Source organism: Dysidea avara, chromosome 1 (genome assembly GCF_963678975.1).
Source record: "Dysidea avara chromosome 1, odDysAvar1.4, whole genome shotgun sequence".
NCBI lineage: Eukaryota > Metazoa > Porifera > Demospongiae > Dictyoceratida > Dysideidae > Dysidea > Dysidea avara.
The window spans coordinates 35407105-35424597 of NC_089272.1; the positions used below are offsets into that span (position 1 = coordinate 35407105).

At 34.5% G+C, this 17493-nt stretch overlaps 1 protein-coding gene across 1 annotated transcript in view; it reads right to left on the reverse strand.

Moving 5' to 3' along the window:
* Positions 1-6553: 6553 nt before the first annotated feature.
* Positions 6554-17493, reverse strand: part of LOC136246376 (uncharacterized) — a 103096-nt gene continuing 92156 nt past the window's right edge. The window contains exons 31-37 of the mRNA XM_066037771.1: positions 16944-17047; positions 9332-9461; positions 9230-9271; positions 8413-8481; positions 8097-8154; positions 7731-7811; positions 6554-6760 (exon numbers count right to left, since the gene is read on the reverse strand). Coding sequence (XP_065893843.1) covers positions 6681-6760; positions 7731-7811; positions 8097-8154; positions 8413-8481; positions 9230-9271; positions 9332-9461; positions 16944-17047 — 564 coding nt within the window. The 3' untranslated portion in view covers positions 6554-6680. The remainder of the gene's footprint in view (positions 6761-7730; positions 7812-8096; positions 8155-8412; positions 8482-9229; positions 9272-9331; positions 9462-16943; positions 17048-17493) is intronic.

The following is a 17493-nucleotide window of genomic DNA, read 5'->3' on the forward strand; positions in this document are numbered from 1 at the left end:
AGGTTGCAATGCTATCCAATTATCTAACAATGGTTAGACCACATGCATAATTTTATTAATACATTCATACACATATGCACATTGAACAGCCTATGCTTCCCAGAAAAAAATTCTTTGCATCATACAGGATGATTGCAGCTCAAATTTAATAATGGTGTGTGTTATATACACCACATGTATAAGACCCTATCCATGCTGGTAATATTACATAATTGCAGAAAGCGTAATGGAAAGCAATCCACTGTGTAGGCCTGTGTGAAATATACCAGCATAATAAAAGTTAATAGGCTGGAGTGTAGGGACCCGTCGATTATGCTGGCATAATTATGAGCATAATAGGTGTCTGAAAGCATTGAGCAAAATGCTAGTATAATAGGTAGAATATTTGTGTGATAGTTAGGGACCCGCCGATTATGCTCATAATTTTACCTATTATGCTATGCTGCACTGCTCAAAAATTTACCTATTATGCTTACATTTATGCTCAATACTTACCTATTATGCTCAAATTATGCCCAACTATTTATGCCTCAGTTCTCATGTTCTGCTAATAATTTCCAGTTTATGGATAAATAATAAGTACCTGAAGCACAAACTTACTTGTCAAAATGCATATCACAGAAAAAATCGATATACTCTAATAGAACAGTCAGCTATGTGATTGCTCTATTAGAGTTACTGACTGTTCTATTAGAGTATATCGATCTTTCTGCAATTGCTATTTTTATAAGCAAGAATTCATACTGTTACACAATATTCTACCTATTATGCTAGCATTATACTCAATGCTTTCAGGTACCTATTATGCTCATAATTATGCCAGCATAATCGGCGGGTCCCTAGTGATAGTATGAATTCTTGCTTATCAAAATAGCTATTACAGAAAGATCGATATACTCTAATAGAACAGTCAGTAACTCTAATAGAACAATCATATAGCTGACTTCTATCAGAGTATATCGATCTTTACTGTGATATGCATTTTGACAAGTAATTGTGTGCTTCAGCCACTTAATTTTGAACATATTTGACTCGGGTCTAGCTACTACTAGGTGTTGAATAATTATGGTAGGGTTATTAGATCAGCTGTCATGGCCAAACATTTCACTATGTCAATCGCTATTGTATCTACCACTGCAATCATGAAATTCTAACTAAAACTTTGATTGATGTTATAACATTTATCTATAGTAGTCACAAATGTGCATACATCACTAAACTAGTTTTGTATATGTGTATCATTACATCACTTGATATTGTAAATTGTATAGCATCACCAATGAACTAATAAAACTCTTTAAGCTACATTTCGAATAAGCTTATGCCAGAATTATGCTGGCATAATTTTGAGCATAATAGGCTAGCAACAGCATCAAAATCAAGCATTATGCCAGCATAACAGGATGATTTTCAAGATTAATTTTGTAATTAAAATGTGCATGCCAAAGCAAAACATGAACACACTTCACTGCATTGAAGCAGTTATTACTTTTATTGTCACTTGGCTGATAATTCACACTTTCAGAAATCAAGATATTCTAATAGAGCAGTCACTTACTCTAATACAGCAATCATGAAGGGTTGATACCAGTATACTCTAATTAAACATCCAACTCTAGAGCATAACCTCGATTTTGAATATGCTTTACATAATAGGCTGGATTTTGAGCACTGCTCAAAGCATATTAGGCTATTCAAAGCACAGTTGGCTCAAGCATAGTAATGAGCAAAAAATTTCCATCCATAACACTGAAAAAAATGGGATATAAGATGGTATTTCCAGTGGCTTATTGAATACAAATAAGCCTTAATATAAACCCTGTATTATACTCATGTTATACTTTAGTATAATGCATACTATACTATTGCATATATGGTTTAAGTTTATTTACCACAATACCTAAAATAGCTTATATCAAATATGATGCCCACACTATACCATCACATATATGGTTTCAGTTAGTATGTTTAACACATTAACTAAAGTCTTACATGTGATTGTTAGTATACTACAGGTTATATCAAGCTTTTTTGTATTCAATAAGCCACTGGATATACCATCTTATATCCCTCTTTTTTCATAGTGTAAGCTGTCACATTTTCCTCTCCCATACACTTTATACCAAAAGAAACTAACATTTGAACTTATGGTTAAAGCATACACTTTTCTACTCCAATCATGAAAAACTCACTAGATGAGTAGCATTGATTTTACAAAGTTAATACAACACTATGGAACTAATGGATCAACTCTACCGCCTAAGTTGTCTCCGGATGGGCATAGGTGGATCTAGGAGGCACTGTCGGGGGGGGGGGCAAGAAGTTTTAGTGTACAACAGTGTTTATTCCACTAAGAGAAATTCTAGTACACAAGTTATATTCAGTTGCATAACTTTATTCAGTAAAATGATAGACATACATGTATAGTTGTAAGACTGTAAATCGAGAAAAAAAATTAAAAATTATACCTCCTAGGTTTGAATTTGGGAGCATTTTTGATAGCATTAAATAGTTTTAGCTAACAAAGTGTATGCTTGCAATGTATATAAAGATTAGTTAGCCGATCTGAGGTAAAACCTGTTTGATGGTAAAGTGTACTAAATCAAAATATAAAGGTGTAGCTAGTATTGTTTTGACATTAGAATTGTGACTTTTCTATATGAGTAATGACTGCTCTATTAGAATATCTCGATCTTGGCACAAAAATTCAAACTTATTTGCCTCACTTTCTTTACAATGTACAGTATAACTGTAAAGTACATTTATAACTGTTGTCTTCTATTTGCCTATTGGCTTTCTATACTTCTGAATACAGTGTGAATGAATGATTCCAGTTTCTGGTATCAGTATAGTACTGTGTGAGTCCAAGGGGGGCAAGAGAAGGGCCAGGGAAGGCACATCACCCCCTTATATCCGCCTATGAGGATGGGCAACCTATTGTGCCACTTTGAAGCTATTTAGGGGAGAAAAATTCTTTATAATTTTTGTGGGGTTTCATATCCAACTTACATTTTAATGATTTTCCTCTGATGAGATCATGCTTTCTTAATATGTACAGTGTACTGTAGTAGTCTAGTGAATCAGTGCTGCAATTATTACTAAGAAACATACATGTAATATTATACAGTATGTTGTTTGTACTGTATATGTAAAAAAGTTCAGAGGTAGAAAATTTTTGTAGATGAGTAAACATGGAAAGATTTGGAGGAAAACTTCCATAGCAAGGCTGTTATCATAGCTATGTCATTTGCATAATGGGAGTAAAAGTTTTATAGGTGAAAGGTGATCTACAAAATGTTTTGCACGTCAATCTTTTATGTAGGCAGATCATTGCAATTACCTGTTAATGTTTGTCAAGTACAAAACAGGGCAGCTAAAGCCAAAGCAGTTCAAATAAGTTAATTTTGCAGCTAGTCATGGTGCATTATACTTAATTGCCCTAATTAATGACCTAGATAGTTTTAGCCAGTCCTTTGAAGGTTTTATTAAAATGTTTAGCATTATAATCACCTCAAAATGCTAGCTAATTCTCACACACACTTATTATGCCTATAATTATGGGAACATAGTCCCTACACTTGTGATTAAACCTGAGTTACATGTGCTGTAAATACTGTAGCTAATTTGCATTATTTTCGTGCAAAAAAATTCGTGATAAAAAGTTTTGTGTAAAACATTTTCGTATTATTACTTGAATGACTGCTCTATAGTAATAGAGTAGTTTGATCTTATGTAAAAATTTTTGTGCAAGAAATTTTTGTACAAGTTTTGCATACTATGCATAAGAAAATTAGCTATTTTACAGCGAAAAAAGCAAGTTACGGTATGCTCAAAGTTTGTTCAAAATATTTTCAGGAATTGTCCTAAATTTTCACCTATTCATTCTTGAGTCTTCCCACTATGCTCCTAAGTTAACAGCAAGCTAAATAACATTTCTTACAATTATCTTGGAACATTTATTTCTCTACAAAGTGACTGTTCTGTTAGAGAGTATATTGATCCAAGGAGCTATGTACAATGCATTTGAGTGCTCTATTGCAGTTTGCACTGACTGCTCTATTAGAGAGTAAGTATCAATATATTTTTCATGAAATTAATTTCTTTAGATCCTACCATAGTTTGAAATGTCCACCTAGTATTATGCTGTATAGCACTCTAGCCTATTATGCTTTTATTATGCTGGCATTTTGACTACTTGTGATAGTACTGTAACTACTGTTATACATTCATCAATACTGCATTTTCCTGGTAAAACTCAGACTAGTACATTCCACAACCCCCTATTAGAAGTTGCTAACCAAAATAAAGACTGATAATGATTAGTACGACTAAGAAGGTATACTGTACCTGAACTTTTAGTAAACCAAGGCCAGGTGCCCTACAGCTAGCTGGGAAGTCACTATGAGAATGCTAGTGGGCTTCCCTGAGACAGGCGATCACTGTACACAGCATTGGGAAACTGAGGTGACAATACAACAAAGCCTTGAAAGTATACTGTATGGAACATCCTTTTAATAACAGAAAGTATACCAGATGTATGTATACAACAATTGTAAAAAGTGCAGCCAGCAAAATAAAATTATTCAGTCTATTATGTTAGTTTTATACTTTTCTATTTCTCAATTTTACTATAACTTTTAAGTTAGAACACTGATAACCTGGCAATTCCAAAAGGCAAAGTGGTTAAATTTACAAGACGAACTTGAATTTGTGCTAGTAGTAGTTAGCCAGTTGCGTATAATAATAATTATGATATAGTATATTATGAGGTGACACTTGTTATAGTGCAATACTGTAGGTGTGCATACTCAACACTGAAGGTATAGTGTATAAGGTATAGTGTAATTCTATCTTAGTGTATTTAACATCATTAGACATGAGGCTATTATGCTGCAAATTTGAGTATGATTATTTTGAGCAGCATTCCAAACATTACCTATTTTGTATAATGCCCAGTTTTCCAAAATTTTGTTGCATTCTATGGCTAATAATATCATTTTATTGCTGTATTACACCATTTACTTCAGCTCCAAGTAGTTTTCTATTGTTTTAGCTAATTAATTGCTACATTAGTACTTCATGTTTGTGTGACTGTTTTATTACAGTAATAATATTGTGCGACTGTTCTATTAGAATTTTTGACTACTCTATTAGAGTATCTCAATCTTTTTAATAGAATTTTACAATCAGTAGATTTTCATAGTATTAAAGCTTTATAATCATCTCAGAATTCCTGATTCCTACATAGATATCTATTTTGCCCAAACTTATGCCAGCATAATCAAGGCAGCAATAACAGTCATCTTGTAGAAGTTCCTGTGGAAGCATGTTGAAGCATTCCACTTTTCAAGATTCCTTAGGGGAAATGTTTGTTTTGTGTACATAGTTTTATACACAAGGTTTAGGATAATATAATTGTATTATTCTGGTAGTTAGCACAGCCATGTTAGTTATATATTTACTTGCACTCCTGACAATACCTTGTATAGGCCTGAGTCAAATATGCTCAGAAATTTGCTTAAGATGCTTTCAGGAATTTCCCTAATTTTTCACCTATTATGCTCTTCAGTGCTCCCATTATACTTGCATTATGCTCCTAAGTTACACTGCTTGAAGTTTCTTAGTTTACTAGAGTGGTATATCCACAGTATATGGAACAGTTAATTGTTAGGAATTTTAGTAGCTTTTCAGTAAACCTGCATTCACTGATGTTTACTGAGAGTTTAAAATTTAGTAAAACAATTATGTTCCATAAACTTAAAGTTACCGACATTTTACTATCAGTATAACTGGATACAACTACAGTAAAGCAGCTTAACAAATTAGTAAACTAAGAACCTTCAAGCAGTGTTAGCAACATTTCTGACAATTACCTTGGAACATTTTAATCAGTGAATACTCTATTAGAGTATTTCACTATAAAGTGACCACAGCAAGAAAGGCCTTAGTTTCCAAATTGTACACTCTTTAGGAAATGAACTGCTTTTAATTACTAGACAATTTCCTGAAATATGCAAAAAGTTCATTTCCAAACAATGTACAAAGCAGTGTGCAAATTTAATGAAAGTTTCCAAACAATTTCTGATTTGTACACTTCCATTAGCTTAGTGTACAAACATCGAAATCTCTACACACTACAGCCTTTCTTGCTGTGGATTGTTCTATTAGAGAGTGTTGATCTAAGGAGCTAATGTATAATATACTGTACAATGCATTTAAGTGCTCTATTGCAGTTTGCATTTTCCACTGGCTGTCTATTAGGGGCTATTAATGGAATTAAGCTGAGTCCATAGTTTGAAATATCCACCTAATATGCTAGCATAGCACTCCTGCCTATTATGCTTTATTATGCTGGCATATGTGACACAGGTTTAACCTTGCAGCATAATATTTTTAAGTGAAAACAATTTTTAAAAACCCTTTCAACTTTTTTTCATGTTAAACTGAAAAAGTAATGCATTTGCATAATTATATATTTATGTGTTCATAGAAAATCCTTTTGTGCATGCTGAGAATTATATTTATATAAATATAAGAATATACGTACCTACACATGTACATTACATATGTAATATTATTACGCATATACATACACATTACATTAGTGTCCAGTAAGCAGTGCAGATACAGCATGCATTGTAAAACTATATACTGGTACAAGTGCACTAGTTTAATATATATTAGTAGAGTTGACTATCTGGGAGATATTCTTTATCAGCAAAGGAAACTTTGTCATCATCTGTTACGAATGAGTCTCCAACTATAGTAGACCATATTATACAATACAGTATATACAATTTTGGTCAGACGTTGCAGCTATATACTATTAGTCAGAATCAAGAGCAGTGATTATAGCATAGGCAGTTAGCTTTAAGGGCACAATGCTGCCGCTATTCAAATGCAGTAACTATTATAGGTAGGGCTGGGTGATATTGAAATTTTACTATTATAATACATCATGGGAAAAATATCATGATATTACTAATTATCATGATTTTTTTTCATATTTTGACAGAAGCTCTACTATGAAACTACACCTACCTACACAAATAATATAACCTGCAGCAACATGAACGGATGTGCAAAAATACATGTACTTGGCATTAATCATTTATTGAACTATACATGGATATATAGACATTAGCTAGACCTACAATTAAGCATGGAGAGGATGTGTCTTACACACCCAAGTGCATGACATAAATTCAGGAGTTCTACAGATTTCCATGCATGACTAAAAGACTGCTAACTATAGCAACAAAAGCTCATTCACCTATGCACATTTTATTAGCTATAATGTTACAATATAATGTGCAGAAATATTCTTTCCTCAATAATAATAATAATAAAGTCCCTTCAGTAACTACTTTCATATTCACATGAATGCTCTATAGAGTTACTTGACCGCTCCATTAGAGTATATAAGGTGACTGCTCTATTAGAGTATCCCGATCTTTCCTGGAGCTAAACAGCAGCACTATGTTTACAGTAGTTAGCTAATATGAATATTATTGGAGAACACCGCAGTGATCACGATAGTGCAATAATATCGTTTCCAAAAATTTTTTATGATACTGATATCGTTACATCAGAATATCGCAGTTTTACGATATAGCCGAGATAACGCCCACCCCTAATTATAGGTGCAACATTTAACCAAGGAAATATGGTATATGTAAAAGTTTACAATCCCAAACAGTTACATGTACATTAGATGTATAAACACATACCAGTAAAAGAACTGTAACCTTCAAAGGGAGATATGAAATACTTATGGTTAGGAGGTAGTCCAGTACTGTTAGTTCCAACACCTGTAAGTAAATGATGTGCACATAGCTATGGATAAATGTGACTGGGCTTGCAAAAAATAGGGAATGTGGCGATAAAAATTACTGTATATGTTCATAACATTTTATGTATGTCAAGGCCTTGCAATAGTCACACTCTTTATTATTAGATTTTTGATTGGCTTCACAATGCCAGTTGCAAAGATATAACTTGCTATGTAATGGGGATACAGTTTGTTCCCATTTGCCCTGTTTTCATAGGCTCAGTTGCAAGCATGGTTACATGTATACTTCAAGTAAATTTCTTACTGGTTTCCATAGTTCTCTTCTTCAATTGAAAGTTTTGATTCCTATCCAGTGTAGAATCCTAAAGAAATGAAATGGTCACCATATTGTGCTACCTGAACTGATCACAAATAATCAATCAGCTTATTTGAGTTTAAAAACTTCACTTTGTTTACATTCCAAAACAGCCAAGCTGTGCAGTTTTTAAAATGCCAATGTCTATAAGTTACTGTGAGATAACAAAGTTGCCAGTCAGGAAAAACTGCAATGGTGCAGTTTTAACAATGACAATATTTTGTATGTAATAGTGTGGTATTGTAATTCCATAGTAATTGCCAACCTTTAGTGAAGTCTTTAACAATCTATCCTTCCTCCATTGTGCAAACTTTTGCTTTATAGCTTGGACTACCTGTAACATGCACAAGATTATAATTCTGTGGAGACAGTTACTGTTAGTTAGCAGGGGCGTACGCAGGAATTTTGGGAAAGGTTTCCACTACAGCTAAGTGACTGTTATATTAGAGTAGTTTATATTTCCTGACTGCTTTATTAGAGTATCTTGATCTTTTCACCAAAATAATAAGCTATAAGTGTTGCTATCATGTGAGAAACTAATAATTAACTAAGATAAAAGTTTACAACGTGTCCTTTTCCATGACAGATTCCAGATTCTGGAAACCTCAAGCTTCAATTTCTTAATGTTTCAAATAGTGTGTAAAATCCAAAGGGGTTTCCTGAAACCCTTGGAACCCCCCTCGGTACACCCCTGGTTAGTCCATACATACATACCTACACATACATATGCTGTATATCAAATACAATATTATTATTAATACTGTAATAGGAGGTATATAATCTCAAACGTACAGTGTGAGATACAGACATACTCTTGGTTTAGCTAATGCTATGTTGTTAACCACAATGTGACTGCATTCTGGGTCACTTTACCTGGGTTAAGCCATGAATAAAATGATAATAATAATAATATATAGACACAGACAATTGTTAGTAAGCCATGCTAGCTAGCCCCAGCACTGCACAAGCAGAGTTAGATTGGCTTACAGTTCAGTTAATCGTAAGTTGTATGGTATAAAGTTGATATAGAACATTAAATTTAGCTATGGTACTAACATATGTACATCATGATCTGCATTTACCTCTTTATTCCTCACAACATAGAAAAAGAACATTGCTGCTCCCTGTGCATACAAGACAAAGAAATAACCCTTTAAAAATGACTTCACAGTGCAAATACATACTTGCAAAGAGTTCACAATAGTGAAGATCCATGCTAAAGCTACAGAGTCATTATCAATCAGAAACAACAGTCCCAATATCCAAGTTCCTCCAAGTAATGGTAGAAGTACAATAATACTCATCAGCAATATCCTGTGGACAGCCAGTGTGTAAACTATCATAATTAACACAAAGCATGTGGATTATTGATGTATGTTCCGGTTCCAAAAATGGAAGGAAATGATAAACCTATTATCATCCACTTTTGGAAGGTTCTGTAGTCACATACAATTGTCTCGAAATGATGCATTTCTCTTCTATAGAGAGCCAAATTAGAAAGAACATTCCATTTTTGGATTGAAATTGCCATTCAAACTTGGATTTTAATTACATGAAACAATAACCATCCAAATTTGGATTGTTCTTGTCATCCAAACTTGGATGATAATGTTATTAAACAATAACCATCCAGATTTGGATTGTTCTTGTCATCCAAACAAAGAACCTTTCACAATTGGATGATTTTTGCCATCCAATTACGGATTTTGATTTACTTATTCAAAATCGCATTGTTCCTTTTATTTAGACTTTGAATGAGGAATTATCAAACAGTACGATAGTACTGTAATCAAACAGTACGATACTGTTTAAGTAGGGATCCGGGTGAATTTGGGGTGTACCTCAAATTTCAATCCCTCAAAAATCATCCTAGAAGCATCTCACACAGCAAATAAACCTTTTACTAAAGAGTCTTCATGTTTTTAACTTCATTTTTAGCATTAGATATAAGAAACGACTAGAGAAGTGCTAAAATTCGATTTATAAAAAATCACTAAAATAGAAATTTTTGTCTGCCTGACCACAGTCACAAGGCTAGAGGCCAAACGAAGCAACGCACCATAACCATTTTTTGCCACAATATTTAACTCACTGCTGGGATGTGCCTTTTTGGGTTCCGACGAGTGTCTGCCTTCTTCGCTTTGCCTTTTCTTAAATCTTCAATTACGGATCGTCTTCTTTTCCAGTCACGGAGGCGTTAATAATTCGTATCGACACTTTCCTTAGAGCAGCCGTACCGGGATGCCACAAAACTAATAAGCGATTATGTACTGTAAGAGCTAGGGCTGTGAACCTAAGCAATGTATCAAAACTGGTTAACTGGTACCTAGTAACTGCCGGTTAACCAGTTAACTGGATATTTGATGAAAATGGTCTCATCTGGTAGATTTTATCTATTATCGCACTTTTATGCTTTACCTGATTATGGTTATGCTATAGTTTTGTATTATGAAGCATATTCCAATGTAGGATATTTATTATTACAATGAAATAACTACAATATTTCATCTAAAGTTTGACAATTACAGTGAAATCATTGGGATACAGTTAACCAGTTATGTAAATTGTAAACCGGTTAACTGAAAATTTTCTAATAACTGAACTGGTTAACTGTAAGGTTATCCAGTTTAGGTTCACAGCCCTAGTAAGAGCAAGTAGATGCCTGTAGCTACACTTGCAAAACGATCGAACAGCCTAGTGGCTTATATACTCTAAACGAAATAAGTGCAATACTAATATAACACATTACCACACCCTTATCAATCACAGCAAGTGCTTGTACTTAACGATCAGTGGACCACGCCCATTATTAATGGTCTAGCTGTAAGAAAACAGCAGATATCAACCCTGCATGCCTTTCAATTTAGCAATTGAGCAGCTCGCACGAAACAAGCAGCAAGATCGAGATACTCTAATAGAGCAGTCAGTGCCAAAGATCAATAATATAGCTATATTCCAAAAAAAAGTTAACAAACTAGTGAATTAAAAAATGTTAATTTAGAAGTGGAAGTAGGGATGAAATGATAAAAAGCAATGAAACAAATGATTTGAATGATGGCAACTATTACAACATAGCTTTGTGGGAAAATCCCTACTTTGGCATTGAACATATATGATGACATGGTGAGATGCCAATGTAAGGATTTTCCCACAAAGCTATGTTGTAATAGTTGCCATCATTCAAATTACTTGTTTCATTGCTTTTTATCATTTGATCCCTACTTCCACTTCTATAAATTAACAATTTTTAATTCACTAGTTATTATTGTACTCTATACTGTATACATAGCTAATTGTAATTAATTTATTATGCTATGAAGTGCCATTGTCAGTGCATAGCAGATGTACGTATATATGCGAGTCCCAGTATATAATCGAGAATGGTACGAGTCTCGCATTCATGGAAGTTTACTGCGCGAAGCCATGCAGAGTGCCCCACTCCATTGGTAAATTACGATTGTCACATTCACGGAAATTTCCCAGCCCCCACAATGCTATAAGCATAAAAATGTCAGTCTAGTATTGTTTAAAGAGATGCCTGGCATTTACAGGAGTTAATCTGACATACATAAACTCCTTTTGGATTTCATGGAAAATTGCATGCCATCCACTATGTATGCGGTATCAGATATACTATGTAAAGAAGACACTTAAGCAAGACGTAAGTTACAGCAAGATTCAGCAGCTGAATACATTCATTCGATAAAATTACTTCGTAAGCAATTGTTCTGTTTGTTAGGTAGCTACTTAAATTTTTGTGGTTGATTCTTTTGCCTTTTCGGCTTTCTTACAGCTAGAGGTGTATATTCCTGAGGAATGTGTTCTCTCCTCTCTTCAGTATCTTCTTCAGACCTATGAAGACTTTCAAGATCTTTGGAGACTTGCTCACTCCCATCAGGCTGCTGAGGCTGGATAGTAGCTTGCTTCTTTGCACCAGCGAGGTGAAGATTGCTAGCACTTGCATTTCGTTTTCTCTGTTCCTTAGCAGCATTTTGTTTAGGGGATACTTGAAGATCTCTGGGAATAGGAATGCGCTCGTTGGGATCTTCTAAATCTGGCTGAATATTTGTGCTTGGATCCAAACCATGGTAGGAATAGCAGCTTCTGATTATTTCACGCATGGCATGACTCCATTTTCCTGTTAACACATTCAAGTAAAATTATGTACAGTAAATACAGTTTCTATCCCACTGAAGCCATACTTCAAATGAATCTACTGGGTACATCTTAGTTAATATGTTAGACATACCCCAAGCCATAGAAATGTGACAGTGATGGTTACTCTTTGATATGAACCAACTTAGCCAAGCCATGTAAATGTGTTGATAGCTGTCCTGACTATTTTTGGAGCAGTTCAGCTTAGCAATGGAGGACTGAATTTCCAGCATGTGCACCCATCTAATGATGGAAACTACACACTATTGATACTAAAACCTTTGGTATAATGTAGTCTGCAATATAAATTATTGCCATTAGTTGTCTTGTGGGATAGAAGCCAATCAAACCCCACAAGCACTCATATGCATCGTTGCCACATTTCTATGGGTTTGGTTAAAAAACCTGTTTGAAGTTTAGCTTTGATCTATTATTTGATTTCTCTTGTCACACAAACACTGGTAACTCTTTTGTATACTTTATATACAGAACTGATCAAAAGACTACTTATTAAGCTCTGTACAGTGTACGGTATGTATGTACACATAACATACCTTCATAATCAGGAGCAGGTTGTGTCATGTTGTGGAATGGTATATCAACAGGCCACCACTCGGGTTTCTCAGAGTCCCAGGAAAACTTTAAATCTTTCATGATTCCACGTATAAGGGCCTTCATCGTAATTCCATTGAGAGACTGCAGCGAATCAGGTAATGGAAGCAACAATATTGCATTGGAATCCTCTACTTCTTCTTCATCTTTCATCCAATCAGGGTTTAACAGTATATCATCCTTGTGACACTTTGGAAATCCTCTCATCTCCAAATATATACAAGCCATTGGTCTTAGTTGTAGAGTAGGCCACAACAACTGCAACTCCTAAACCCTTAAGCTCCTGGCATTTCTTTTCAATCACTCCTATTTTCCTTTTGATATCCCTAGCATTGTTATTCACTGCTTTAGAAGACATCTCCAAACTTCACTTGCCTAGAACAACTATTCTGTGACTGCACCAAGTGTGATGGCTGTTATATAGATTTCAACATGCTTTATCAGCAGTACTTTCAAGTGTTTGATACACAGAAGTGGTAAGACTTTGAAATTTGAAAGGCTTCTTAAATCAGCTGCATATATTCAGCAGTTTGAGTGATTTATTGCATAACATTACAAAATATGGCAACAGCAAATATCCAAGTTAAATGTAAGCAAAGAAAGGGGAACTTACTTACTGCAAAAAGGAAGGTAAGCAAAGACATAATATTGTTTGCTATTAGATGTGTGTTATATGGTATCTTTATCTTTGAAACATATAGCCAACTAAGTTGAAAGTAGACAGAGGCTTGCCTTCACCAGCACCACCACACATAAAGGTAGGTGTAATGGGTACATGGAGTAGAGTTGTATATATATTTGTTCAACCAATACTATACATACACATAATATGTAGTAGCTGTGTACATATGTAGTCTTAATTAGCTTATTCTAACCATCACAAAAGAATCTCCTTGCATTTGCCATTCATGTTGTCATAAATTGTATAGGTTGGTGATTTCCCTGTGTTATCTGTCTATGTAAGAAATCTCCAACATTCTGAGAGGTTTTATGAACTTTCAAATGCTCAAAGATATATCATTTCTGATTGTGATTGCAATGGTAGTCTCAAACCAGGATATTTCCTTTTACAGAAATTACCTGTTTGCCAAACTCTGCTTCTTAAGTGTTCATGTGACCACTCTAAATATCAAAGGGAAAGATATGACTCATATATGGAGTTATCAGATCTGAATCTAGATGCAGTAGCTGCAGAAAAGGAAAAATACTTTATTCATGCTTTAGCAGCTATGGAATTATTCAAATCAGCAAGCCAGGTGTATGACCCAGACTCAGGCAACTTTGAGGATGCTATTGATTTCATATCTACTGATCCCTTGTTGGTTGCTGTTTTTGATGGGGAATTACAGTGTATGTGGCTTAATTGGTTACAAGCAATCTGCAAAGCTGAAGTACATTCTGTGTCATAACCATTTTCAACATCTTTCACAATTTCTAATGTGGTGTGAATCTAATGATATACACATTGATCTGGAAAATCCATTTACTCATGAGCCTACTTATTCCTGTATGTCATCCGTACCTATTCCATATCCACTCTCTACTGTGCTACGGGATTTACATGACAAGCATGAAACTGGTAAATGGGAATTTCCTATTAACTTGGTCCCAAACTTTGATGATTCATTGAAGTGTGATCATGGCCATAAATTTAGTGTTGACGACCCAATACAGAACTGCTGGGTAACCAGTAAGGAGGTGATTATTCATGAGGAATCTATATCTATTTGTGATCCACATCGGCAGTGCTACTACCGACCATCTACTGGACCCTGTGAATGTAAGCAGGAATATGATGGCCAAGATCATTTGCTGCTGAATTTGGATGGGAAGCATCTCTTTTATTATGGACTGTTGTTTACTTATTTACATATCATGCTGGAAGGGAAAAATCCATTAATAGCCTTCCATAGGTCAATGAAGCAATCCTTTTCAGCTTTAAGCAAATCACAGCCTGTTGGCATCAAACTCCTTCGTCAGGCATGGAATTGCGTTGCTAGACTACTTGATATTGATTGGAAAGTATGTTATCTTTGTCCTGTGTGCAAACATTTGCCAAAAACTATTGTTTGTGATGGAACCCTTATTGGATTCCAGAAAGATTTTTTGAGTGACTTTTGCTCACATACAGTAACCTCAGAAGCAACTGAAGAAGTCCAAAGCATTACCAAGCATTCAGAAAGGGTACTATTGAAATCCACAAAATCTCGACAGTTTATATTACAGTACTCAGGATACACAATGGATAGAAGATGTCTTAAGCTTCCAAAACAGCTTACATTAACACAGTATAGACAAATGTTGAAACTTCTAAAAGATGAAGGTGCAGTTAGTCTTGCAAATATAATTAGCAGGCTTTATGAGCATACTGGAAAACTAACAGCACCACAACTTTATTGAGAATTTCTCTCAGAGTTAGCTCGTAACACAGCTATTTGTGGTATGATCCAGATTGCAGGAAAGCCAGATTCCATAGAAGTCATAAACAAACTGATTGCTGGTGTTGATGTTAGAAAATCAAGTAATCGACATGATTTCAAGCTATTACAAGAGCATGTGCCAGTGATAGCATTGTTTATCAATAAACTGCTTGTTAGTGAGCCAATACCTTCTGACATAAATTATATGAATTTTTCCAGCAGATGAAACATTTATGCTTGGCACCATTTATGGCTACAACAAGTACAGAAAACTTTTCATCATCACTGAATGATGATCTTTTTTCCTGTTTTCCTGGTTTGCCAGCAATCAGGCAGATACGAAATTAAGCTGCAGATCACAGATTTATACAGAAAGATGACAGTGACTCCTGCAGGAAGTTTTCATCAAGCCATCCAGTGTTAACACCAGGAATATTTACGCTTTTTTGAGGTCATGGAATATGCTATGGTTTTAAAATACTAAAGCAACATGAGTCCCCAAAGCATCCATTTGAATTGCTATTCAGTAGATTTCAAACTATGCCTGAGTACGTGATTTATGATAACAGTTGCAAGCTTCATCAGTACATCCTAAGCCGTGAACCAGTAATGTTTCAAAACACAGTGTTTTTAGTTGACAGATTTCATTGGCGAGGACATGTAGGATGTTCAAGTGGATACAATATGGATGCATATTTACAGGAACACTTGGCATCACTGAATTCTCAGATAAATGAATAAGCCAATTCTGGACTACAGAAAATCAAGGGGCACATAGCGTACATGAAGCCCAGTAATTTCAAGTTCCATATTAAGTTATTCCTAGCTTATAAGGATTTGATTGTACAGTGTAAACTTGAAAAGTAATTGATGAACTAGTTACATGCAATGCCTATTTGTATAGTATGATATTGTCAGTAAAATTTATATAATTGGAACACCTGTGTGGGCAAAGACAGCAAGACGGACAACCACAAATGTGACAACCACTACCGAGATGGGAATCTTTATTCGGATGACAAGAACAATCCAAATTTGGATGGTTATTGTTTCATGTCATTATCATCCAAGTTTGGATGACAAAAACGATCCAAATTTGGATGGCTATTGTTTCATGTCATTATCATCCAGGTTTGGATGGCAAGAACAATCTAAATGTGGATGTTTATTGTTTCAAGACATTGTCATCCAAGTTTGGATGCCAAGAACAATCCAAAAATGGAATATTCTTTCTAATTTGGCTCTCTATATAAGGAAATGCATCATTTCCTTCCACTTTTGGAAGACAATTGTATGTGACTACAGAACCTTCCAAAAGTGGATGATAATAGGTCCATCATTTCCTTCCATTTTTGGAACTGGAACATATATGGGATTATTGCCCATAGGAAAATTAAAAAAAAAATTCAGTTTTAGTGTTGTCTTAAATTTTTAATTAAGTTCATCATAATTCGGTTCTTCAGTACTCTTTGGAGGAAAAATGCACATTTAACATAAATCACATGCAGGTACACCCAAGTACGAATGCGGAGTACTTTAGTACTTCTGTTAATTATTGTGCACTACTTGGCAGGAGGCTATAATATTCAACTGTACAAGGTATACATACTTGGCTGTGTCAAGTGTTGCCTTCTCAACAGTAGTCATTGCAGCATGTAACTTCCTTGCTTGATAAATCTTCACCAATGAAATTATCATAATAAAAATATTTACCTGTGTACACAACAAATAATGGATTTTCAACAATATTGTACTTTCTTATTTAAACAGTACTACAAGACACTACTTTTAAAGAATTCATCATACCAGGTATTTAAACATGACGTGTTGTTTACAGATGCTTTTACAAGAGGTTTTACAAGATATACAGCTAATTAGGTGTTTAATAAAGAAGTACATAATTATGTAACCAGATTTGTGAAAAGGTATTTTTTTACACAGTTTACATGTTGGAAAACAAAATGTCATAACATTTGATTTCTTGTAATTGCTCTTTAAAAAAATGTAGCCAGATGCTGTAGTATCCCTCATGGAAAGTTGCAATAATTACATATATGCAATTATAAGAAGTTGTGAAGCTTTGAAATTCAAAAGAATGAGTCCAATTTTGCATGTGAAAAGGCACCTTTGTCACATATATGGCAATTATTCTACTTAAT